At 50.5% G+C, this 27,568-nt stretch overlaps 1 protein-coding gene across 1 annotated transcript; it reads right to left on the reverse strand.

Annotated features, from left to right (window-relative positions):
- Positions 1-1,013: 1,013 nt before the first annotated feature.
- Positions 1,014-27,568, reverse strand: BICRA (BRD4 interacting chromatin remodeling complex associated protein). Its single transcript, XM_061367946.1, has 14 exons — positions 27,406-27,568; positions 17,847-17,892; positions 17,435-17,477; positions 16,939-17,004; positions 14,067-15,992; positions 12,006-12,545; positions 9,666-9,816; positions 7,634-7,761; positions 6,470-6,595; positions 5,071-5,129; positions 4,828-4,976; positions 3,722-3,816; positions 2,286-2,388; positions 1,014-2,162 (listed from the first exon to the last, which is right to left on the reverse strand). The coding sequence occupies exons 2-14, from the start codon at positions 17,885-17,887 to the stop codon at positions 1,054-1,056; spliced, it is 4,536 nt and encodes a 1,511-aa protein (XP_061223930.1). The 5' UTR covers positions 17,888-17,892; positions 27,406-27,568; the 3' UTR covers positions 1,014-1,053.

Raw genomic sequence — 27,568 nt, forward strand, 5'->3', positions numbered from 1 at the left:
TGGATCCCAGTTGAGTTTAACCCCCCCCTTTCCCCTTGCAAGCGAGAGAATTCCCACTTTTTCCTTTAGAAACGTCAAATTTGGGGTCAATTTCCCCCATTCCCATGATTTGGGCCCCAAAATGGGAAAACTCCCCAAAAAACACTAAGGAAAACACTTGGGAAACGCCGCATTCCGGAGCGGGACCCGCGCTGTTTTAACCCCCCCAAATCCCGTTTTCCCTGCGGATTCCCATCGGGAAGCTATGGATAAAAGGATGGGGGAGGCTGAACTTAGTGCCTTGTATGGGAAAATAAGGAAAAGACTCGGGAAAAACAGTGGGAAAAGGCCCGGCCCCGGAGCGGGGATGACGAATCCTTCCGGATTGGGTGTTTTTAGGGAAGGGGTGGAGAATTCCCCATTGTTTTGGTGCTTCCCCCCCTTCAAACCCTCCCAGAGGGAGAATAGGGAAAAGCAGAGCCCTATTCCCACCCCTTTTATCCGCAGGGATTTGATCCCCCTTTTCCAGCATCTGATCGTTGCGCTCCCTGCTTTTCCCCTCTGGATGATCCCAAATCCTGGAATAACCCCATTCCAGCTCCTCTTTCCTTTTGGGGTGAATGGGGGGGGAATGAACCCCATTCCAGCTCCTCTTTCCTCTTGGGGTGGATGGGGGGGGGATGAACCCCATTCCAGCTCCTCTTTCCTTTTGGGGTGAATGGGGGGGGGATGAACCCCATTCCAGCTCCTCTTTCCTTTTGGGGTGAATGGGGGGGGGGGATGAACCCCATTCCAGCTCCTCTTTCCTTTTGGGGTGAATGGGGGGGGGGGATGACACCATAGAAAAGCAGGAACAATCCCACTCTTGGGAATCTGGAATCCAAACGGGGGCTTCACCCCAAACCCCCCCTTATTCCCAAGTTTTCCATCCTGGAGTTTTCCCAACATCCCTCCCTCCCTTTTTTTTTCCCCACACCCCCCCCCCTTTTTTTTCCCCCTCCCCCCCAACTTCCGGTCCCCATTCCCACCTTCCCCACCCCTTTCCCATGGGATTCCAAGCGGGATCTTCCTCTGTTATCTGGTCAACGTCCTGGCTCCAAGGCCACCGTTGTGGTTGGGGGCAGCGACGAAGGTGTCCGTGCGATGGGCGGGCGAGGAAAAAGGGGAAGAGGAGGAATTGTAGGAAGAGGAAGGCGTCCGGATGCTTTGGGAAGCGCCGGGATGCTGCTGGAGGTTGAGGATGCTGTCGATGGCGCTTTGGAGATGCTCGTTGAGGGCATCGTCTTGAGGGCTATCACTGGAGAAGCTGGCGTTATCCACTTCCAAGGATTCCGACTTACGGCGCTTGGCCGACGGGAACGGCGCTTCCCAATGGAGTTCCGGCCCGGTGCCTTGATCCGGAGGCTCCGGTTTGATCATTCCATGGTAAAAGTCCTCTTCCACCTCTTCAAGCTCCTTCATAAGGCCACTGGTGGAGTCTTCGGGCTTGCTCGGCACTAAGAGCTTGGGGCTCTTCTCCATGGGTTTCTCCCGGCTCCTATGGGATGTGATGACGCTCCGGGAGCCATCCTCATGCTTTACGTTGCTTCCGACCGGGATAGGCTCCGTTTTGGTGCTTTTCGAGCCAGTATCAGGGCTTTTCTCCCCTAAAAAAGCATCCACGTTCTCCCTGTAGGTTTTCCGGAGGGGCAAACGGCAATAGGTGACCATGGGTTTCTTCTCGCTCATTCCCGATATCCCATGGTCAATGGAGCCGTTCATGGTGGCACCGGTGGCTCGGATGACCCTACACGTGCTTTGGGGTTGGTGTACTGGGTCCAGAGCTGTGTTATGGACCACTTTGCTCAAACCAGCTTCTTGTTTGATCTTCAGTTTGAGGCCAATCCTGCTCCGGGCTTCATAGGTTTTGATGGGAGGTTTGCTCCGGGATGGAAGAGCATCCTCATCCCCATCCAATGGAGCTGGGCTGGCTTTGGCCCAAGTGACCGATGGGGAGCCACCACTGTGTTTGATGACCAGTTTGGTGGGGTGGACCATAGGGGTGGGTAATGGGGGGGGCTTCAGGGTCTCTGGGGTTGGGGTGGTGCTGGAGACCGAGGTGGAGGAGGAAGAGGAGGATGAGGAAGAGGAGGAAGAAGAGGATGGAACGCCGGGAGCACGGGAAGAGGAGGAGACGTATTCATCTGGAAGGGAAAAAGGGGGAGAGTGAGGAGCTCCGTTCCCATTGGGAATGCTGGGGGCTCTCAATGGCTTCCTTGCCCCCCTCATTCCCAAGGGAAAGGCTTGGGAATGGTCGTGTATCCCACCTGGTTTCTCCTTGGCCAGCTGCTTGTCGAGGGCCAAGGTGGTCTTCTCCTCCTGGATGAACATGCGGTCGATCATCACCATCTCGGCGGATGGGCTGACCCTCTGCAGGGGTGGTGGGGAGGAGGAGGAAGAGGGTGAGGATGAGGAGGAGGATAAAGAAGAAGGACAAAGAAAAGATGGAGGAGAATAAGGATAAGAAGAAGCAGAAAGAGGAGATGGAGGAGGAGGAGGAGAAGGATAAAGATAAGGAGAAGGATACGGAGAAGAAGGATATGGAAAAGGAGAAGCAGAAAGAGGAGATGGAGGAGGAGGAGGATAAAGATAAGGAGAAGGAGGATAAGGAGAAGGATATGGAGAAGAAGAATAAGGAGAAGGATAAGGAGAAGAAGGATATGGAGAAGGAGAAGCAGAAAGAGGAGATGGAGGAGAAGGAGAAGGATAAAGATAAGGAGAAGGAGGAGAAGGACAAGAAGAAAGAGGAGATGGAGAAGGACAAGGATAAAGATAAGGAGAAGAAGGAGAAGGAGAAGGATAAGGAGGAGAAGGAGAAGAAGGATATAGAGAAGAAGGATATGGAGAAGGAGAAGCAGAAAGAGGAGATGTAGGAGAAGGAGAAAGATAAAGACAAGGAGAAAAAGGAGAGGGAGAAAGAGGAGATGGAGGAGGAGGAGGATGAGGATAAGGATAAAGATAAGGATTATGATAAGGTTAAGGGAACAAAGAAGGGTAAGAAGAAGGAAGAGATGGAGGAGAAGAAGGATAAAGATAAGAGTAAGAAGAAGGGTAAGAAGGAGAAAGAGGAGATGGAGGAGGAGAAAGAAAGATTAGGAAAGATGAGGAGAAGAAAGAGGAGATGGAGGAGGAGGGTAAAGATAAAGGATAAGGATAATGATAAGGATAAGGATAAAGAGGCAATGGAAAAGGAGGGTAAGGATAACAATAAGGATAAAGGATAACGAAAAAGATAATGATAAGGATAAGGATAAGGATAAAGAGGAGATGGAGGAGGAGGGTAAGGGTAAAAGGTAAGGGTAAAGGATAAGGGTAAAGGATAAGGGTAAAGGATAAGGGTAAAGGATAAGGGTAAAGGATAAGGGTAAAGGATAAGGGTAAAGGATAAGGGTAAAGGATAAGGGTAAAGGATAAGGGTAAAGGATAAGGGTAAAGGATAAGGGTAAAGGATAAGGGTAAAGGATAAGGGTAAAGGATAAGGGTAAAGGATAAGGGTAAAGGATAAGGGTAAGGATAAAGGATAAGGATAAAGGATAAGGGTAAAGGATAAGGATAAGGATAAGGATAAAGAGGAGATGGAGGAGGAAGAGGAGGACAAGGAGGAGGAGGCGCAGGAGCAGCAGTGTTTGCACTCTGCACCCCGCAGCGCCTCCCGCTCGTGCCCATGTTCCGGAGGCCGGGACTGGCGCAGGCTGGGACTCACCCGGGACTCCTCGAGCAGCAGCAGCCGGTACTTGTTGAGCATGGCCTGGGTGCGCTTGAGCAGCTGCGTGGAGACCACCTCGAACTCCTCGTCCACTGCGGGCACAGAGCAGAGCGCTGCGGTCAGCACCGGGGTCATTCAGCACCGGGGTCAGCACCGCGGTCACTCAGCACCGCGCTCAGCACCGGGGTCAGCACCGGGGTCACTCAGCACCGCGCTCAGCACCGGGGTCACTCAGCACCGGGGTCACTCAGCACCGCACTCAGCACCGCGGTCAGCACCGGGGTCAGCACCGCGGTCAGCACCGGGGTCACTCAGCACCGCGCTCAGCACCGGGGTCAGCACCGCGCTCACTCAGCACCGCGGTCACTCAGCACCGGGGTCACTCAGCACCGCGGTCAGCACCGGGGTCAGCACCGGGGTCAGCACCGCTGCTGGGGGTAAGGGGAGAGGGGAAGGAGGGGAGGAGAAAGGTAATGGGGAGGGGGAGATGAGGAGAAGGGAAAGGATAAAGGTAAGGATGAGGAGGAAGAGGAGGAGGAAAGGAGGAGGGAGGAGAAGGAAAAGGGAAAGGAGGGGGAGGAGGATAAAGGTAAGGATAAGGAGGAAGAGGAGGAGGAGAGGAGGAGGAGAGGAGGAAGGAGGAAAAGGAAAAGGAGGAGGAAGAGAAGGAGAAGAAGGGAAAGGGGAAAGGAAAGGAGGAAGAGGAGGAGAAGTGAAACAGAAAGGGAGAAAAGGAGGAGGAAGAGAAGGAATAGAAGGGGAAGGGGAAGGGGAAGGGGAAGGGAAAGGGGAAGGGAAAGGGGAAGGGGAAGGGGAAGGGGAAGGGGAAGGGAAAGGGGAAGGGAAAGGGGAAGGGAAAGGGGAAGGGAAAGGGGAAGGGAAAGGGGAAGGGAAAGGGGAAGGGAAAGGGGAAGGGCATTTCAACTGCTCCACCATGAAGCTTCCAGTGCTCACCATGGGCACCCCTACAAGCATCCCCTTGAACCATTCCAGGTGCCCAAACCCTGGGAATCCAATCCAATGTCCCCTTGGGAACGGCTGAAGCCGTAGGGAGAGCAAATCCCTCTTTAGTGCCCAATTCCCCATGGATTTTCCCCCTTTACCCTTGCGGTAGTCATGGGCTGAGGGCAGCATCCCCTGGTAGACGTGGTAGGGCAGGAGGCGCTGCAGCGCGTCCTCGAAGGAGCGGAACGCCGTCTTGTAGTCGGGATGCAGCACGGAGCCCTGGTGCTTGTGGAGCTGCTCCAGGAAACTGGAAGGAATGGGAAGAGCTGAGTGCTCCACGCGTGGAATTCCCGGCGTTCCCGAGGGGAACGGGCGTGGGGAAGCCACGGGGATGGACTCACCAAGCTTCTTTGCTGGGTTGGAGAGTGGGGGGTTTCTTGAGTCCCAGTTTGGTGTCGTACTGTGGGGAGGGGAGAAGATGGGATGAGGGGGGGGTTCACTGGGGTGGGATTCAACACAATGGGATTCACTGGGATGGGATTTACTGGGGTGGGATTCACCGCTCCAAAAGATGGGGAAAGGGATTGAGATGGAGAAGAGGGATTGGAATGGGAAAGGGGGATTGGGACGGGGAAGAGGGATTGGGACGGGGAAGAGGGATTGGGACGGGGAAGAGGGATTGGGATGGGGAAGATGGATTGGGATGGGGAAGAGGGATTGGGATGAAGAAGAGGGATTGGGAATGGGGAAGAGGGATTGGGATAAGGAAGAGGGATCGGGATGGAGAAGAGGGATTGGGATGGGGAAGAGGGATCGGGATGGGGAAGAGGGATCGGGATGGGGAAGAGGGATCGGGATGGGGAAGAGGGATTGGGATGGGGAAGAGGGATTGGGATGGGGAAGAGGGATTGGGATGGGGAAGAGGGATTGGGATGGGGAAGAGGGATTGGGATGGGGAAGGGCGATTGTGGAGGCAGCAAAGGGATTTAGGGATGGAGAACACGGCTCGAGGAGGGTTTGGAAGGAAGGAACTTGTGACCAAAGGGGTTCTGGGGTGGGCAACGCCCCCAGCATCCCAAGGGGGTCCGTGTGGTGGGGGGGGTTATGGAGCTCCCGCTCCAATGGGAATGACGGGAATGGGAATGACGGGAATGGGAATGACGGGAATGGGAATGAATGATGGGAATGACGGGAATGGGAATGAATGATGGGAATGACGGGAATGGGAATGAATGATGGGAATGACGGGAATGGGAATGACGGGAATGGGAATGACGGGAATGATGGGAATGGGAATGATGGGAATGGGAATCAATGACGGGAATGGGAATGGGAATGTATGACGGGAATGGGAACGGGAATGACGGGAACGGGAATGACGGGAACGGGAATGAACGACGGGAACGGGAATGAACGACGGGAACGGGAATGAACGACGGGAACGGGAATGAACGACGGGAACGGGAATGGGAATGAACGAAGGGAACGGGAATGGGAATGAACGAAGGGAACGGGAATGGGAATGACGGGAACGGGAATGACAGGAACGGGAATGAACGACGGGAATGGGAACGGGAATGACGGGAACGGGAATGACGGGAACGGGAATGACGGGAACGGGAATGACGGGAACGGGAATGACGGGAACGGGAATGGGAATGAATGAAGGGAATGGGAATGACGGGAATGGGAATGGGAATGAATGAAGGGAATGGGAATGGGAATGAGAATGACGGCAATGGGAATGACGGGAATTCCCCATTGGGACAATGGGGGGGGGGGGATGGGCTGGGAGCTCACCATTGGCTGGCCTGGCCCCGGCACCGAGGGCAGGAGCTGTGGGATCCCCTTGCCAAGCACCTGGATCTGCAGGGGGCCCTTGGGCAGGGGCAGGCCCGGGACGGAGCTGAGCACTGCGGGCTTGGGCTGAGGGGAGAGAGGGAGGGAGGGAGGGAGGGGTTAAAGAGGGGAGAAAGCACGGGGGGATGTGGGGATAATGGGGGAAACCTGGGATAATGGGGGGAAACCCTGCTATAATGGGGGGGATGCTGGGATAATGGGGGGAAACCAGGGATAATGGGGGGAAAACCCTGGGATAATAGGGGAATACCCTGGGATAATGGGGAGAAAACCCTGGGATAATGTGGGGAAAGCTTGGGATTATGGGGGGAAACTTGGGATAATGGGTGGAAACCCTGGGATAATGGGGGGAATGCTGGGATAATGGGGGAAAACCCTGGGATAATGGGGGGAAAGCCTTGGGATAATGGGGGAAAACCCTTGGAATAGTGGGGGAAACCCTTGGAATAGTGTGGGAAACCCCTTGGAATAGTGTGGGAAACCCCTTGGAATAACGTGGGAAACCCTTGTAATAATGGGGGAAACCCTTGGAATAATGGGGGAAACCCTTGGAATAACGGGGGAAACCCTTGGAATAATGTGGGAAACCCTTGGAATAATGTGGGAAACCCTTGGAATAACGTGGGAAACCCCTGGAATAACGTGGGAAACCCCTGGAATAGTGTGGGAAACCCTTGGAATAGTGTGGGAAACCCTTGGAATAGTGCGGGAAACCCTTGGAATAATGGGGGAAACCCTTGGAATAGCATGGGAAAAACCCCTGGAATAACGTGGGAAACCCTTGGAATAGTGTGGGAAACTCTTGGAATAGTGTGGGAAACCCTTGGAATAGTGGGGGAAACCCTTGGAATAGTGTGGGAAACTCTTGGAATAGTGTGGGAAACCCTTGGAATAACGTGGGAAACCCTTAGAATAATGCGGGGAACCCTTGGGATAATGGGGGAAACCCTTGGAATAATGTGGGAAACCCTTGGAATAATGTGGGAAACCCTTGGAATAACGTGGGAAACCCCTGGAATAACGTGGGAAACCCTTGGAATAGTGTGGGAAACCCTTGGAATAGTGGGGGAAACCCATGGAAAGCCATGGAAAGGGGTCCCTCACCTGCACCGGCTGCTGTATGGCGAGCGGCGTTCCCGGCTTTCCCTGGGCCACGGCCCCTTTCCCAGCTGGAATCGGGGTGGAAACACTGGAGAAGGTTTTGCTCTCGGTGGGCGCCGGGGCCGTGATTCCTGGTGCAGGGAAACCAAGAAGAGAGGTTCACGTTCCAGCAGGATAAGGAAGGATCGGGATCCCCCCATGCATCCCATCCCAATGGATGCATCCCGATGGATCCATCCCAACAGACCCATCCCAGCTCCCTTGCTTGCATCGCTTCAAGCCCCAGCATAAGGGGGACGTGATGCTCGTGATGCAGGATGCTCATGGTCCAGGACCATAATACTCATGTACCATGATGCTTGTGCACCATGATAACTGTGGTCCAGGACACTTGTGCACTGAGATGCTTGGGTACCATAATACTCATGTACCATGATGCTTGTGGTCCAGGACACTGGGGCACTGGGATGCTCATGGCCCAGGATGCTTGTGCACCAGGATGCTTGGGTACCATAATACTCATGTACCATGATGCTCGTGGTCCAGGACACTTGTGCACCAGGATGCTCATGGTCCAGGACACTGGGGTACCATTAATGCTCATGTACCATGATGCTCATGGTCCAGGACCCTCATGCACCAGGATGCTCATGGCCCAGGACACTGGGGTACCATTAATGCCCATGTACCATGATGCTCGTGGTCCAGGACCCTCATGCACCAGGATGCTCATGGTCCAGGACACTGGGGTACCATTAATGCTCATGTACCATGATGCTCGTGGTCCAGGACCCTCATGCACCAGGATGCTCATGGCCCAGGACACTGGGGTACCATTAATGCTCCTGTACCATGATGCTCGTGGTCCAGGACCCTCATGCACCAGGATGCTCATGGTCCAGGACACTGGGGTACCATTAATGCTCCTGTACCATGATGCTTGTGGTCCAGGACCCTCATGCACCAGGATGCTCATGGTCCAGGACACTGGGGTACCATTAATGCTCACGTACCATGATGCTCGTGGTCCAGGACCCTCATGCACCAGGATGCTCATGGTCCAGGACACTGGGTACCATTAATGCTCCTGTACCATGATGCTCGTGGTCCAGGACCCTCATGCACCAGGATGCTCATGGCCTAGGACACTGGGTACCATTAATGCTCCTGTACCATGATGCTCGTGGTCCAGGACCCTCATGCACCAGGATGCTCATGGTCCAGGACACTGGGGTACCATTAATGCTCATGTACCATGATGCTCGTGGTCCAGGACCCTCATGCACCAGGATGCTCATGGTCCAGGACACTGGGGTACCATTAATGCTCCTGTACCATGATGCTCATGGTCCAGGACCCTCATGCACCAGGATGCTCATGGTCCAGGATACTGGGGTACCATTAATGCTCATGTACCATGATGCTCGTGGTCCAGGACCCTCATGCACCAGGATGCTCATGGCCCAGGACACTGGGGTACCATTAATGCTCATGTACCATGATGCTCGTGGTCCAGGACCCTCATGCACCAGGATGCTCATGGCCCAGGACACTGGGGTACCATTAATGCTCATGTACCATGATGCTCGTGGTCCAGGACCCTTGAGCACCAGGATGCTCATGGTCCAGGACACTGGGGTACCATTAATGCTCTTGTACCATGATGCTCGTGGTCCAGGACCCTCATGCATCAGGATGCTCATGGTCCAGGACACTGGGGTACCATTAATGCTCATGTACCCTGATGCTCGTGGTCCAGGACCCTCACGCACCAGGATGCTCATGGTCCAGGACACTGGGGTACCATTAATGCTCATGTACCATGATGCTCGTGGTCCAGGATCCTCATGCACCAGGATGCTCATGGTCCAGGACACTGGGGTACCATTAATGCTCATGTACCATGATGCTCATGGTCCAGGACCCTCATGCACCAGGATGCTCATGGCCCAGGATACTGGGGTACCATTAATGCTCATGTACCATGATGCTCGTGGTCCAGGACCCCCATGCACTGGGTCCCCCTCCCATGTACCTGCAGTGGCCGTGGTGGTCGTGGTTGTCACCGTCACCGTCACCGGCTGCCCCGGGCCGCTCACCAGCACCGAGGGGGCCGAGGTGCCAAAGGGGGCGAGCGCAGTGGGGGCCTGGCTGGCCGGGGGCTGCTTCGGCTGCAGGATGATGCCCTGGGGGGGAGAGGGCATAAACAACATTGAGGCACCCCAAAAACACCATAAAACACCCCGAAATCCAACAGAAACACCATAAAGCACCCCAAAACAACATAAAGCACCCCAAAATCCAACAGAATACACCCCAAAATCCACCCGAAACACCATAAAGCACCCCAAAAGCAACATAAACCACCCCAAAATCTAACAGAAACCACCCCAAAATCCAACAGAAACACCATAAAGCACTCCAAAAGCAACATAAACCACCCTAAAATCCAACAGAAACCACCCCAAAATCCAACAGAAACACCATAAAGCACCCCAAAAACATAAACCACCCCAAAATCTAACAGAAACCACCCCAAAATCCAACAGAAACCACCCCAAAATCCAACAGAAACCACCCCAAAATCCAACAGAAACCACCCCAAAATCCAACAGAAACCACCCCAAAATCCAACAGAAACACCATAAACCACCCCAAAACCACCCCAAACCACCCCACAATCCCCCCGAAACACAATAAAGCACCCTAGAAACACCATAAAGCACAACAAAATCCACCAGAAACACCATAAAGCACCCCAAAATCCATTCTAAAACACCATAAACCACCCCAAAATGCACCATAAACCACCCTAAAATCCACTATAAAACACCATAAACCATCCCCAAACCCACCATAAACCACCCCAAAATCCACCATAAACCATCCCCAAATCCACTATAAAACACCACACACAACCCCAAAATCCACCATAAACCATCCCAAAATCCAGTATAAAACACCATAAACCACCCCAAAATCCACTATAGAACACGACACACACAACCCCGAAATCCACTATAAAACACCATAAACCACCACAAAATCCATTATAGAACACCATAAATCATCCCAAAATGTACCAGAAACCACCCCAAAATCTACTATAAAACACCATACACAACCCCAAAATCCACCATAAACCACCATAAAACACCTTAAAACACCATAAACCACCCCAAAATCCAATATAAACCACCCAAAATCCACTTTAAAACCATAAACCACCCCAAGATCCACTATAAAATACCATAAACCACCCCAAAATCCACTATAAAACACCATAAACCACCCCAAAATGCACCATAAACCATCCCAAAATCCACTATAAAACACCATAAACCACCCCAAAATGCACCATAAACCATCCCAAAATCCACTACAAAACACCATAAACCATGCCAAAATGCCCCAAAACCACCCGAATCCACCATAAACCACCCCAAAATCCACTACAAAACACCATAAACCACCCCAAAATGCACCATAAACCACCCCAAAATCCACTATAAAACACCATAAACCACCCCAAAATCCACTATAAAACACCATAAACCACCCCAAAATCCACTATAAAACACCATAAACCACCCCAAAATGCCCCAAAACCACCCGAATCCACCATAAACCACCCCAAGTCCACCATAAACCGTCCCAAAATCCACTATAAAACACCATAAACCACCCCAAAATGCACCATAAACCATCCCAAAATCCACTATAAAACACCATAAACCACCCCAAAATCCACCATAAACCACCCCAAAATCCAATGTAAACCACCCCAAAATCCACTACAAAACACCATAAACCACCCCAAAATGCCCCCAAACCACCATAAACCACCCCAAATCCACCCTGGGCCCTGTAAAACAGACCCAAGCCTCCAGAATCCGATGCTTTTCCCAATAGGAGATGCCAGAGAAGCCATAAAGCTGCCATTGAACCCCAAGCACAGGGTTCCCCCTTCCCAAACCCACATCCAAGGTGGGGGTGGTATCAAATCCCAGTGGGAAAAGCAGCTCCAGTGCTATCCCTGCCATTCCCAGCCTTGGGAATACCGAATAACCCCCCCCTGGATCCAGTTCATTCCTGGTACTCCATAGGCAAACCTCAATGTGTGACCCCATTGGCAAGGCTCTGCTCTCTGCAGCAATCCCAATGGGAATGCCACCCCAAAAGGGGTTGGGAATGGGGCCCAGTGTTATCCCAAGGGAAACATCCCAAAGAACAACGGGAATGAGGCGAGGAAGCGGCGCTCTGCATCCCGGATGGGGTTTTTTTCCCCATTTTAGCCTTCAACATCCCGATTTTTGGGATTCTGAGGCCATATTCCAGCCTCAACCCCACCCCCCCATTGATGCCCCTTATTTACCTGCTGGAACCTGTCCAGTATTGGCTTCTGTTGAGGAGCGGGACTGGGAATAGCTGGGATGGATTGGAACTGGTTCGGGACCATTGGGAAGCTCCTCTGCTGCTCCGTGCTTAGGTGCAGAGCGTGACTGGGAGCAGGGGGGGGTTTGAGCTGGCTTTGGGTTGGGAATTGCAGCTGGAAGTGGGGGGAATGGGAATGGGGGATCTCAGCCTCGGGCTGTGCCGTCGGGAACGCCGCTTGGGGTTGGGATGGGGGCCGCAACGGGTGCTGCCCCCCCGCTAATGGGGAGGAGGAAGAGGAGGAGGAGGATAACTGGTTGGGAATGAGGTACAATGGGGCTTGTGGGGTGCAGGGCCGGGCGAGCGGCTCCGAAGGGGGCCGGGAAAGGGATTGGGGTTGGGAAGGGGGTCGGGAAAGGGGTTGGGGTTGGGAAGGGGGTCGGGATGGGATTTGGGAGAGGTGGGAAGCCGGGAGCTGCGGGGTGTCCCCAAGGGGAGGATGAGGTAGCGAAGGGGACGGGGATGCTCCAGGGAGCTTCTGCTGCAACAGAGAAGGAAAGAGGCAGAGCGTTAGTCCAAGCTGAGGAAGGAATTCCGGCCCCATTGGGATCATTCCCGCTCTGAAGGCTCCGGGATAATCCCAAAGCCTCAGGAATGCTGCAAGCATCACCCAGAGCTTTTACAGCTGCTTTGAGGGTGAAGCAGGGAGGGATGCACCAGGATTCCCACCAGGAATTGCGCTCCGCTTCCAAACATCCCATATACCCCCCACACATCCCCCATTAATCAATCCCGATTTTCTATGGAAAAACGAAGGATTTGGGCAAGGGAAAAAGAGGGATAAAAGCTTTGGAATGGGAAGAGAAGGAAAAGCGGCAGCTTTAGGGTTAGTCTTGCAAGCAAGCGGGAGCAGCCGGAGTTTGGGATGCGCGGAGGGATGGACAATGGGAAGGGGATGGATTTTGGCCCCACTTCGGTTGCAGCTCGCCCATTCCCACCCATTCCCAGAACTGGGAATTCCCAATTTAACTGGGAATTGGGCTTTTGGGAGCACAAGGGGTGAACCCATGCCATGGAGCAGAAAATTCCCATCGAATTCCAGCTGCGGAGGGCGCATCCTGCTTCCTCCTTCCCACCCAGGGAAAACCATGGATCTTCCATTGGAAAAAGTGGGATTGGAGGAAGAGCCCCATGCTCTTCCCACTCCACTCATTGGGAATGCCACATAGAGAAAGTGGTGCTGGGGTGTGATTGGGGGTGTTCAATGGGGACAGTGGGATCCATGGGCAAGGAGGATGGGGAGGTGGGACCAGGAGGACCTCATGGAGCTCAAGCAGTTCCAAGGGCAATTCCAGTTCCAGGAGACTGGGAGTTTTTGGCCATGGGATGGAGGGATGGGATGAGGAGGAACTGGATGGATGCTCTTCCCTATGAGGGTGGTGGGACACTGGGATGGGTTGGATGGAGAAGGTTTGGATGCTCCATCACCATCAAGGCCAGGTCGGAGCAACCCTGTGGGTCCAGCTCCTTCCCAACCCAATTCCATGATTCCCAACATCTCCAGGGGTCTGTGAGTTCCTGCGACCCCAATAAGGACAAAGTGGGGAGCTGAAGCTTCCCACCATTGAGATGCTGCCACCACCAATGAGAGCTCCTGCTCTCATCCCATTCCTTCCTCTCGTACCTCAAGCACTTCCAAAAGAGGAGTTTAGGGATCAAACCCAAGTATCCAAGATGTCCCCAAAGCCCTTCCCAACACAACCACCATTGGACCCACCTTGACCTCCCCATGGTCCCCAACCCATCCAATGGTGGGGCCCATCCACCATCACTCCTAGAGCCACCCAACTACTTGGAACACGCTCATGGAGGTGGAAATCCATGAGGAAAAGCCCATGTTGTGGGGTGGGATCAACGAGGAGAACGGGGGGTGAAGGACACCCCATCAATGAGGTTCCTCCTTCCAGAAACAAAGCACCGGCCTCAAGCCCCACTTCCAACCCCATCCTTATGATGCTGTTGGAACCCATGGTGGATGCAGACCTCAATGGGAGCTCCTTACCTGCTGCAGGAACATCTGCATGGAGTCCTGGTTGATGACAGCTCCAGGGGCTGCTTGGCCCAGGATGATCTTCTCCGGGCTGGAAGCCAACGTGGGGCTGGCTTGGGAAGTGACAGGAGCTTGGGTTGGAGGTGCTGTTGGGACATTGAGCTGGAGAGGAGCAGCTTGGGAGGTCTGCACCGTCAGGATGGAGCCCTGCTCAGTGTTGGCCAACAGGTTGGTGCCCGTGCTTGCCTGCGCTTGCCCAAGGCCAGGGCTTTGGCTAGCGGTGGCAGCAGAAGGTTGGATGCTCACCGCTTGCCCCATGCTCTCGGTGGCGTTGAGCATGGCCACTTGGTTGGGTAAGGTCACCCCTTGGATCACCGGTTGGCTTTGGGTGCTCAAGCTGCCCGCCAAGGAGACGGGCATCTGGAAGAGGGCTGGTTGGCCAACCTGGCCAGCCTGGAGCTGGATGGGAGCCGAGAGGATGTGAGCGGTGCCGTGGGCGCTCTGCGACGTCAGGACCTGGCCCAGGTTCAACGGGCTGGTGATGTTCTGGTTGGTGAGGAGCTGCGCCGGCAACGCTTGGTTGGTCAAGAGTTGCCCACCGGGCCCTTGGCTGGTTATGATGTGGGCTTGGCCAGTGGGATGGGAAGTGGTCAAGATTTGGCCACCCATATTAGCCTGAAGAGCCGAGAGCTGCTGTGGGAGCTGCACGGTGGAGGCACCGGCCAGTTGGCCAGGGAGGAGGAACTGGTTTTGACCCTGCAGCATGGCCTGAGGGACGTGTTGGGCCGGGATGACGATGCTGCTGCCCTGGTTCAACAAGTGGACGCTCATGGGTTTGCTGAGGGCTTGTTGCTGGGGTGGGGGCTGCTTGAAGACGTTGGCTGGGAGGCCTTGGGGGAAGCCCGAGAGGACCACGTTCTGCCCTGGTTTGCTGGCCATGAAGGTGAGGTTCTGCTGGGCCTTCTGCTGCTGGAGGGCGGCTTCGTTCTGGATGGTCAACGTGGTGTTGTTGGAAGCAAAGGGCTTGGGGGTGATCTGGTAGAGCTTCTGTTGGAGGACCCCAGCGGGTTTGGGTTGGATGGGGGTCGGCGTCCTATGGATGATGACGTTCTGGGCTTGCACCAAAGGGCTGCTCAGGTTGGAGGTGACGGTGAGAGGTTGGGAGCCTTGAGTGCCGGCGACGCTTCCGAACATGGAGTTGCCATTGAGAGTCGTGGTGGCCACCGTGGGCAGGTTCTTCTGGATGACAAGACCAGCACCTTGAGGAGAGACCCCCGTTGAGGCCAAGGTGACCTGCTGCTGCTCGGGTGCTGGTTGGGTGATGTAGCTCCCAACGGGCATGGTGGCCACTTGGGACGGTTGGACCTGCTTGGCGATGATCTGCTGCGCCGACTGGTTGATGGCCATCACTTGCTGCCCCACCACTTGGATGGGCCCGATGCCCAAGGTGCCACTAGGGCTGCCATTGGGCAAGCCTTGAAGGTTGGAGATGGGTTGGATGGTGACGTTCCCCAACCCAACCTGCTGCAAGAAGGGCTGGACGCTGATGGCCTTGTTGACCACATCGGCCCCCACCGACTGCTGCACCAACGCTTGGTGGGTGAGCACCGTGGGTTGCTGCAGCCCGATGAGGTCGGCCCCACCTGAGAAGATCTGGGGGGTGCCATCAGATGTTGCCTGCACCACGGGTTGGAGGGTGGGCAGTTGGAAGGAGCCCAGGTCCAGCTCAGCTTCTGCTTCCAGGGTCTGCTCGGTGATGTTGGCCTCTTGGAGGCTCTGCTGGAGGATGTCGCAGGGTTGGTCCGAGTTGGCCAAGGTGGCCCCGGTGCTGGATGGGGACCCCAAGATGTCATCTTCTAAGAAGTCCAGGTCCACGCTGGCCGCCGGTTGGTTCTGCTCCGTGCTCAGGTGGTTCCCAGAGGCCTCCTGGACGTGGAGCTGAGAGAGAAGAAGGTGCTGAGCTCAAGCCTAGGGAGATGCCTTCAACCCGCATCCATCTCTCAACCAAGGAGAAACCATCCCCTTCCTCATGGAGGGGATGGGATAGGAGGAAGACACCCCCCTCAAAGCCAATGGAAAAGCCCCAGGAAGCCAGACTGGGATCCCATTGGGGAAGCAGGGTTGGGAATGCCATGGGGAGGTGGTGGGAATCCAGCCCAAGGGACGAGCAAAGGGGAAGGGAATGGAAGCGGCGCAGGGGTGAGGAATAAAGGGAAGAACCACATTAACCATTAATTGATCATTAGTAAGCAATTAATTTATCATTAATCAATAACTAATCATTATTATTAATAATCATTAATTATTAAGAACATGATCAATATATTTATAGTATATATAACATATAGTAAGTATTAATAAATTAATATATTGATCATGTTCTTAATAATTAATGATCAATGATAATAATTATCAGTTACTGATTAATGATGAATTAATTGGTTATTGTTATATATCTATAACTATAGTATGTATATAAAACTATAGTATATATAACATATAGTAATTATTAATAAATTTATACCATATGTATATTGTCTATAACTAGATTTATGGTTAATAATTTATTAGTAACATTTATTAATTAATAATCATTGATGATTAATTAATGATTAAACATTGATAATTAATTAATGATTAATTAAGCCAAGATTTCTCCGAATTGGGAATCAAGAAATAAACAGGGAACCAAAAACCGGCAATTTCATGCACAATAACCCAAATTTGGGAGAAAACGCCCCCAAAAAAAAGAGGAATTGGAGGCTCATTGTATCCTTAGGGAATAATCCCATTCCCAGCAAAATAAAGACAGGAGATGACCAAGCCCCCCCTACATGCAAGGGAACATTCCTAAAGGGAATACTGTGTCCATGGAAGTACGTACCCCAGCACCTTCAAAGAAGGAGCTGGCTGCATCTCCGGTGTTGTCCAGGAGATCATCACTGTCAATCTGCAATGGGAAAAGATGGGATTTACTCTCCTGGGAGAAAAGATGGATCCCAAAATGAGGAAAAACGATGGAAAAATGGCTCAATGTGGATGTGTGGGAAGCACCAAGCGCTTCCCAGCTCCGGATCAGCCCCAAGTGATCCCAAATCCCTCCAAGAGGTGCCAGAACATTGGCTGGGCTTCCCCCTGGTCCTAAAAACTTCCAGGATCCTGGATTTGGGAATGATTTTAGGAAAATCCCCTTGTTTTAAGGAAGGAAAACTCCCTTTACAAAGGGAAGCTGGTGGGGAAAGGTTTGGGAATGAGTTTGGGGAAGACTGGGTTTGGGAATGGGTTGAGAAGGGTTTGGGATGAATTTGGGCAGGGGTTGGGCAATTCCAGGTTTGGGAAGGGATTGGGAAGGGGCTGGGAATGGAAATTCCCTCTCTCACCTTTTCAGATCCATGGAGGAAGTCGTTCAAGGCCTGAGGATCGCTGTAAAACAAGACACCACATGGACACGGGACCACGCTTCCAGCCCCCATTCCCAACAACTTCCTGGATCACCATAAATCCCATTGGAGCATCCGCTGACCAACAGTTTGGCATCGTCTTAATGCGTAGAGATCCCCAAAAACCCTTATTTTATGGCCAAAGAGTGGAGAAATGGGATTGATCCCTGTTGGAAGTGGCTCAAGGGATGAGTGGAGCCATGAAAACCTCCAGTCCAGGAAGCAAATCCCATCAATCCAGGAGGGATTTTGGGATCTGGGGATGGCTTTAGGCCTCTGGGGATGTGCCTATGGACCAAGGGTGGTGGAATTCCCATCCCATTCCATATGGGAAGCTGAGGGAGCTACTCACCAGATTACATCTAGCAGGCACCGGCCGTCTTCATCATCCATGTCAACTGCAAAGAGCAAAGGCACCACGTTACATCCCATGGGATTCCCTCATCCCAAACACCCCATCCCAGTGCCCAACCAAGCCTCAGCCTCCTCTATGCTCACTCAACCCATCCCCGCTTGGATTCCATCACCAGTTCTCCCAGTTGCATCCATAGAATCCAAACTGGAATGCCTGGGGCTTGGTTTCACCCACACGGGCACACAACCATGGTCCTGAATCCTTCAGGATCTGGATCCAGCCCCATCCCAGCACCCCAAGGCCCATCTTATGGTTTGATCCCTCAGTTTTCCCTATGGCCAAAGCATTTGGAAGCGTTTTCCATTGGGAAGGTGGGATTGAAGGTGGAATTCCATGAGCTAAGAGCTGGACCCATCAATGCAAGTCAAGGAAGGGGAGAACCTCATTGAAGCTCCTGCCTTTGGACAACCCAACTTCCATTGTAATTATGGTCAGGATAAGCTCTGGAATTCCATGGATAATGGGAATGGTGAAAGCTCCAAGGCTGGAGAATTCTGCTCCCATGAACAGTTTCCTGCTCCCAATTCCCAGTTTATCCCATTAGGAAAACTGAACCATAGACAAGGTGACGGCACTGATGTGGATGCAGCAACAGGGGCCCTTGGGATAATCCTTAGGGATAATGATTGCAATGTGGGGTGTGGGACAGCAACTTTGGGGTCACTCTTGGGAAGCTGAGGCCATCCCATAGCACCCGGAGACAAGGAGCTTCCCAGCTCCAGGAGTGAATCCCAAGCCCAGATCCCCTTTGGAAAGGGGTTTCCAAGCCCATGGATGGTTCATGGAGACCCAACTGGAACCTCCACCATTCCATGAGCATGGAAGAGCCAAGGAGGACACTCAAGGGATGGACCCAGAGCTCAGCACTGGGAATCCATCCCACCCGGAGCAGCTCATGGAGCTCAACCAGCTCCTGCTCCTGGGGCAATCCCAAGGGCAAGGAGAAGGGATGGAGCAGCCCCAGGGAGAAGGATTTGGGATGCTGGGGGAGGAGAAGCTCAATGGGAGCCACCAAGAGCCCATTGTGTCCTATGGGAGCTCCTCATTGTGTCCTATGGGAGCTTCCCACTGTGTCCTATGGGACCTCCTCACTGTGTCCTATGGGAGCTCCCCACTGTGTCCTATGGGAGCTCCCCACTGTGTCCTATGGGAGCTCCCCCCTGTGTCCTATGGGAGCTTCCCACTGTGTCCTATGGGACCTCCTCACTGTGTCCTATGGGAGCTCCTCACTGTGTCCTATGGGAGCTCCCCACTGTGTCCTATGGGAGCTCCCCACTGTGTCCTACGGGAGCACTGGGACCAGTTTTGGGCTTCCCAACATCAGGAGACCTGGAGCGGGGCTTTGGACACGGGATGGATGGGATGGGATGAGGAGGTGATGGAAGAGCTGGATGGGCTCTTGGGATGAAGCTGTTCCCTATGAGGATGGGTTGCATGGAGCAGGTTGGGATGCTCCATCCCTGGCTGTATCCAAGGAGCAGCCTGCCCTATGGACGGTGTCCCTGTGGGTTGGATCTGGATGATTCCAGCTCCTTCCCATCCCAACCCATCCCATGATTCCTCAGGCTTACCAAGGCCATGGATAAAACCACCCAAGAAGCCACCAAAGACCAAGAGCACCAGCAGACTCCTCCATTTCTCTTCCCATTCCCATTATCCCAATATCCAGACTCATTCCAGGTCCAAGGATGTGCAGCTTCAATTCCAGAAATGGGGGAAAAATGGGAATTCCCTGGTTTTTGTCAGCTCCAGGTGGTACCAAAGGGCATCAACATCACTCAGACATGGAATGAGAAGAACAAGGGAATAGGGAATTCCTGGTATTCCCTTCTTTTTCCCAGCATCCTGATGGATAATGCAAAAGAAGGATGAGAAGGACAAACCTCCCGACAACAAAAGCATCTTCCTTTGGGAAAAAAAAGCTGGGAATTCCCATTTCCCTGCAGAAGGAAGCTGGGAATTCCCATTTCCCACCTGAGGGATGTGCAGTCAGCAGGAATCCCACTGGGAATCCCAGCAGGAATGGGGGAAATCTCCGTTTCAATGTGGGAATGCTGCGGCCTCAGCTTCTCCCAATGGGATTGAAAGGAAGGATCCCTTTGGAAACCCATCCAACGCTCACATTCCTATGGGATCAACACACCCCACATCCCCATTCCAGAAACTGGGAGCTGTTTGAGGGAAAAGCAGTGGCGGGGTCTGTTTTCCAGTAGGAACTTCCAAAAGGATCTGGCTGGATTTGGGAATTCCAGGCTATTCTGAAACACTAAAGCTCAAATCCGGGCTCCCACATCCCATTGTTGTCCCAATGGGATTTCCTTCCATGTCTCCATCCCGACAATTCCATCACAACATCACCAGAGTGGGAATTGGGTTATACACAGAATTCCTCTTTGGAATAACCCTCAATGACACCGGATAAGAGGAAAGCTGTTGGATCCAATGGAGCATCCTCGTTTTCCAGGCCTGGGAGGTGAGGAATGGATCTGGAGCAGGGAAAACCATCCCCATCATCCCATCCAGAGATCCCTAAACAGGGAATAGCAAGAGGGATAAGCTCTGGGATACAAGACAGGGAAGCATGGATCCATCACTGCACTCAAATCCGGCACCAGCATTCCCAGGTGCTGGAATTCCTTAGCCCCACTCCTCTCACTGGGATGTTCCTCCTCACCAATGACTCTCATTCCCAATTCATTCCAGCTGCAAGGAGCCACTTAAGGCTTCAGGTGGGAATTCCATGGGATCAAGATGCCCTAAAGAGAGGGATATCACTTCCCAAAGAGGCGCTTCCCTATAAACCAACTCCGGTTGCACATCCCGGGAATGGTTTGGGCCATTCCCAGAACAAAACGACCCCAAATCCTCGGGATGTTGGGAATATTGCACCCATTTGGCAGCTTGAAGATTCCAGACCTGTGGAATTCTGGCTTGATAACATGAATGGAACTCAGGAATTCCGAGCCCAGTTTGTTACAGGGAGGATTCCTAGAGGAAAACCCTGTCTCCAGCTGCTCCTCCTCCATTCCCATTGGCATTCCCACATCCTGGCATCACCGTCATCCCAGCTTCTTATTCCTCACAGCTGAGGATTGGGAAGCTTCCATGGCACTTCCCGTTGGATCCCATCCATAGGGATGGGAAGACGGACACCCCCTATCCCTGCTCCCGGAGAAGCCAAAAGCCACCCTAATTCCCTTTAGGAATTCCTCCTTGGTTTGCATGGAACAACCATTCCCTGCAGCAGGAAAAGGCTTTTGGGATGCATGGATAACCTCAAAATCACTTCCAGACTCGCATTCCCTTGGGAAGAGGAAGACAATGGGAAGCAAAGGGCTGGGATTTCAAGTGGGAATCACTGTGCCGAGGAGGAATGTTATTCCCAGTTCAAGCGGCCACCAAGGAGCAGCTCCCAGTGCTTTTCCAGCCATAACTCCGTGTTTTCCCAGTGTTGGGATCAGCACAGTGGTTTTCCAGCAGGGAAAACCTGGGTCTATGGGAAATCCTGCATGTGCCAGGTTTCCCACGATGGAATTCCAAGTGGAATTGAGGGGTGGGATCGGGAAAGGAAATGAGGAATGTGCCCAAATCCAGCTGGGAAAGGGGGTGGAAGCTGCCAATCCCATCGCCAAACCCCCAGCATTGGGATAGGGTTGGGAATCACATCCCTTCTGCTATGGAATTCCAGCAGGAAGCAGCCCCTCCTGATGGGAATTCTGCCAGGAGTGCGTCCATATGGATGGGAGACAACAGAGGCCTATGGGATCCATGCACTTACTCCAAGGATACAACACGTTCCTATGGGATCCAGGCACTTACTCCAAGGATACAACACGTTCCTATGGGATCCATGCACTTATTCCATGGATACAACACGTTCCTATGGGATCCATTCACTTACTCCTTGGATACAACACAGGCCTATGGGCACCATTCACTTACTCCTTGGATACAACACAGGCCTAGGGGCTCCATTCACTTACTCCTTGGATACAACACAGGCCTAGGGGCTCCATTCACTTACAACCAAGGATACAACACATTCCTATGGGCTCCATTCACTTACTCCAAGGATACAACACATTCCTATGGGCTCCATTCACTTACTCCAAGGATACAACACATTCCTATGGGCTCCATTCACTTACTTCAAGGATACAACACATTCCTATGGGCTCCATTCACTTACTCCCAAGGATACAACACACGCCTATGGGCTCCATTCACTTACTCCTTGGATACAACACAGGCCTATGAGCTCCATTCACTTACTCCAAGTATACAACACATTCCTATGGGCTCCATTCACTTACTCCCAAGGATACAACACATTCCTATGGGCTCCATTCACTTACTCCAAGGATACAACACATTCCTATGGGATCCATTCACTTACTCCAAGGAGACAAGAAGTTCCTATGGGATCCATTCACTTACTCCAAGGATACAACACAGGCCTATGGGCTCCATTCACTTACTCCAAGGATACAACACATTCCTATGGGATCCATTCACTTACTCCAAGGAGACAAGAAGTTCCTATGGGATCCATTCACTTACTCCAAGGATACAACACAGGCCTATGGGCTCCATTCACTTACTCCAAGGATATAACACATTCCTATGGGCTCCAGTCACTTCCTCCATGGATACAACACAGGCCTAGGGGCTCCATTCACTTACTCCCAAGGATACAACACATTCCTATGGGCTCCATTCACTTACTCCAAGGATACAACACATTCCTATGGGCTCCATTCACTTACTCCAAGGATACAACACATTCCTATGGGCTCCATTCACTTACTCCAAGGATACAACACATTCCTATGGGCTCCATTCACTTACTCAGGGGATAATAGTGGGAATCACAGTGCAAATAGCAGGAATAATGGTGCTAATAGTGGGAATAACAGTGATAATGTACTAATAATGATGCTAATACTGCTACTAGCCATGAAACACTGGTAGTAATGGTGGAAATACTACTAATAATGATAGAAATACTACTAATAGCAATGGAAATACTACTAATAACAATGGAAAGTGGTAATAATGCTGATAATACTGCTAATAGTGATGAAAATATTACTAATACTGATGAAAATCCTGGTAATAGCAGTGCAAATACTGGTAATAATGAAAACACTGCTAGTAAAGATGGAAATACTGCTAATAATGATGCTAATACGGCCAATAGCGATGGAAATACTGCTAATGGTGATAAAAACACTGGTTATAAGGATGGAAATACGGCTAATAAGGATGGAAATATGGCTAATAGCGATGTAAATAGTAGTGATAACAAGGAAAATACTGATAACAGTGATGATAATACTGCTAATAATAATAGGAATACCAATAATAGTGATAAAACATTGGTTATAAGGATATAAATACAGCTAATAATGATGGAAATACTGCTAATAAAAATGGAAATACTGCTAATAAGGATGCTAATACAGAAAAAAGTGATGGAAATACTGCTAATAATGATAAAAACACTGTTGTAAGGATAGAAATACGGCAAATAATAATGGAAATACTGCTAATAGCAATGAAAATACTGCTAATAGTGATGGAAATTGTGGTGATAACAAAGCAAACACTGCTAATAGTGATAATAATACTGCTAATAATGATGGGAATACTGCTAATAGTGATAACAAAATCGGTTATAAGGACAGAAATACAGCTAATAATGATGGAAATACTGCTAATAACAATAAAAACACTAGTTATAAGGATGGAAATATGGCTAGTAACGATGGAAATACTGCTAATAATGATTCTAATAGTGGTAATAGTGATAACAGCACTGGTTATAAGGATAGAAATACTGCAAATAATGATGTAAATATTGCTAATAGAGATGGAAATACTGCTAATAGTGATAAAAACATTAGCTATAAGGATGGAAATATGGCTAATAACAATGGAAATACTGCTAATAGTGATGGAAACACTGCTCATAATGATAACAACACTGGTTATAAGGGTAGAAATATTGCTAATAATGATGTAAATATTGCTAATAGTGATGGAAACACTAATAACGATGGGAATACTGCTAATAACGATAGAAATACTGCTAATAGTGATAACAAGACTGGATATAAGGATAGAAATATTGCTAATAATGATGTAAATATTCCTAATAGTGATGGAAACACTGCTAATATCAATGGGAATACTGCTAATAACGACAACAACACCGGTCATAAGGATGGAAATACTGCTAAAAGTGATAAAAACACTAGTTATAAGGATGGAAATACGGCTAATAACAGTGGAAATACTGCTAATAATAATGCTAATACTGCTAATAGTGATGGAAACACTGCTCATACTGATAACAACACTGGTTATAAGGATGGAAATACTGCTAATAATGATGCTAATATTGCTAATAGTGATGGAAACACTGCTAATAATGATGGGAATACTGCTAATAGTGATAACAACACTGGTTATAAGGATGGAAATACTGCTAGTAACAGTGGAAATACTGCTAATAATGATGTTAATACTGCTAATAGTGATAACACTGGTTATAAGGATAGAAATATTGCTAATAGTGATAAAAACCTGGTTATAAGGATGGAAGTACTGCTAATAACAGTGGAAATACTGCTAATAATAATGCTAATACTGCTAATAGTGATGGAAACACTGCTCATAGCGATAACAACACTAGCTGTAAGGATAGTAATACTGCTAATAATGATGTAAATATTGCTAATAGTGACGGAAACACTGCTAATAACGATGGGAATACTGCTAATAGTGATAACAACACCAGTTATAAGGATGGAAATACTGCTAATAATGATGGAAATACTTCTAATAGTGATAAAAACACTAGTTATAAGGATGGAAATACTGCTAATAGTGATAACAACACCGGTTATAAGGATGGAAATACAAGTAATAAGGATGGAAATACTGCTAATAAGAATGGAAATACAAGTAATAAGGATGGAAATACTGCTAATAATGATGGAAATACTTCTAATATTGATAAAAACACTAGTTATAAAGATGGAAGTACTGCTAGTAACAGTGGAAATACTGCTAATAATGATGCTAATACTGCTAATAGTGATAACACTGGTTATAAGCATAGAAATATTGCTAATAGTGATAAAAAAACTGGTTATAAGGATGGAAGTACTGCTAATAACAGTGGAAATATTGCTAATAATGATGCTAATACTGCTAATAGTGATGGAAATACTGCTCATAGCGATAACAACACTGGTTATAAGGATGGAAATACTGCTAATAATGATGTAAATATTGCTAATAGTGATGGAAACACTGCTAATAACGATGGGAATACTGCTAATAGTGATAACAACACTGGTTATAAGGATGGAAATACTGCTAATAATGATCCAAATACTGCTAATAGTGATAACAATACCGGTTATAAGGATGGAAATACTTCTAATAGCAATGGAAATACCAGTGATAACAATAAAAATACTGCTAACAGTGATGCAAATACTGGTTATAATGATGAAAAAGCTGCTAATAACTACGGAAATACTACTACTACTGATGAAAATAATACTAATAATGATGTAGATACACCTAACAATGCAAAAATATTGCTAATAATGCTGCAAATACTGCTAATAACGATGTAAATACTTCTAATAATGATGTAAATACTGCTAATAACGATGTAAACGCTTCTAATAATGATGTAAATACTGCTAACAACGACACAAATACTCCCAATAATGCTGCAAATACTGCTAATAATGCTGCAAATACTCCAAATAATGCTGAAAACACTGCTAATAATGATGCAAATACTGCTAATAATGATGCAAATACTGCTAATAATGATACAAATACTGCTAATAATGATACAAATACCGCTAATAATGATGCAAATACAGATACTACCTATAATAATAATGATGATAGCGATAAGGACACTAATAGTAGCTAATAACTAATAAATAACAGCTAATAAACCCAAAGATCAGCCCAATCCTTGATGCTCCAACGCAGACCCCAGCACCAACGCAGCTCCTTTCCCCATCCCAACCCCTGGAGCTGCCTCAGTTTCCCTGGGGATCCAAGGAACCCAACTGATGGGCACAACAGAAGCAGGGGCATTCCAAGAGGAGGGGGGATATACAGGGAATGACAAGGAAACAAGAGGGAAAACCAGTGGGGATTTGGGAATCACGGAGCCTCCGGTTGGGATTATCCATAGGGAAAAAGTGGGATACGTGGAAGCGGAGCAGGGGAAATGACAACTAGAAGAAGGGTTTGAGGAGCAGCCAATGTCCTTTATTCAGGGGGGGGGTTAAGCATCCCATAAAGCCACGTCGATCCCAAAATCCCACCCTAGGATCAACCCATTCCCAATATCAGGAATGCCTCTGCTTGGTACTGCTAGGCCGGAGCACGGCATTCCCGGTTTTCCAGTGACACCCCGGTAATGGGGGGGTGCGGGAGATGTTGGGGTTTAATCCCCATCTTCCGCTTCCCACCCGTGGGCATCCCATGGGAAGAGGAGGAGCGGGGTGGGGGGGTACCCAAGCGTTCACACCCCCCTTTCCTTATCCTTATGCTCCTCCGGTCTAAGGCGCTTCCCGGTGGGATACGGGTGGGATGCGGGAGGGGTGCGGGGTGGAATAAGGGGGGATTTGGGTTGGAATAGGGGGGATTTGGGCTTGGAATAAAGGGGGGGTGAATAAGGGGATTTGGGGTCAGAATAAGGAAGATTTTGGGTTGGAATAGGGGGGTTTGGGTTGGAATAAGGAAGATTTTGGGTTAGAATAGGGGGCTTATGGGGTGGAATAAGGAAGATTCGGGGTTGGAATGAGGAGGTTTTGGGTTGGAATAGGGGGGGTTTGGGTCAGAATACGGAAGATTTTGGGTTAGAATAGGGGGGGTTTGGGGTGGAATAAGGAATATTAGGGGTCGGAATAAGGAAGATTTTGGGTTAGAATAGGGGGGTTATGGGTTGGAATAAGGAAGATTTGGGGTTGTAATATGGATGTTTTGGGTTGGAAAAGGGGGGTTCTGGGTTGGAATACAGAAGATTTTGGGTTAGAATAGGGGGGTTTTGGGGTGGAATAAGGAAGATTTTGGGTTAGAATAGGGGGGTTCTGGGTTGGAATAAGGAAGATTTGGGGTCGGAATAAGGAGGTTTTGGGTTAGAATAGGGGGATTTTGGGTTGGGGAAGGGGGCTCCACACAACCGTGCCCGCACAGGGAAGAAGAGGCCGGTCCGGGAGCGGGAGGAAGGAGGAGCGGGATGGACGTTGATGGAAGGGGGGGGGGGGTGGTGTTGAAGCGGCGGGGCCGGGCCTCAGGGCTGAGGCTCGGAGGGTGCGGGGGGAGAGGCGCAAGGAGCGGGGAGCGGCGGCGGCGGCGGCGTTGTCCGGGGCCGGGGGGGGAAGCGGCCCCGTTGGCCTCGGCCTCGGTTAAAGCGATTTAAGGCGAAATCGCTGCATTGTGAGGGACTCACCGTGGTGTCTGAGCAGCGCCCGGCGCGGGGTCTCCCGGACATCCCCGCACGGGCGGCGCACGCAAGGACCCCGCCGGGCACCGACACTTAGAGGTTCAACGCGATGCCTGATCCCAGCGCCGATACCGAAACGAAGGGCGGGGGAGGCAGGCGCGGATCGGGG

The sequence above is a fragment of the Neopsephotus bourkii genome, unplaced genomic scaffold (assembly GCF_033783945.1).
Source record: "Neopsephotus bourkii isolate Nb327-2 ecotype Australia unplaced genomic scaffold, CSIRO-AGI_Nbou_v1 NB_1416, whole genome shotgun sequence".
NCBI classification, from domain to species: Eukaryota; Metazoa; Chordata; class Aves; order Psittaciformes; family Psittacidae; genus Neopsephotus; species Neopsephotus bourkii.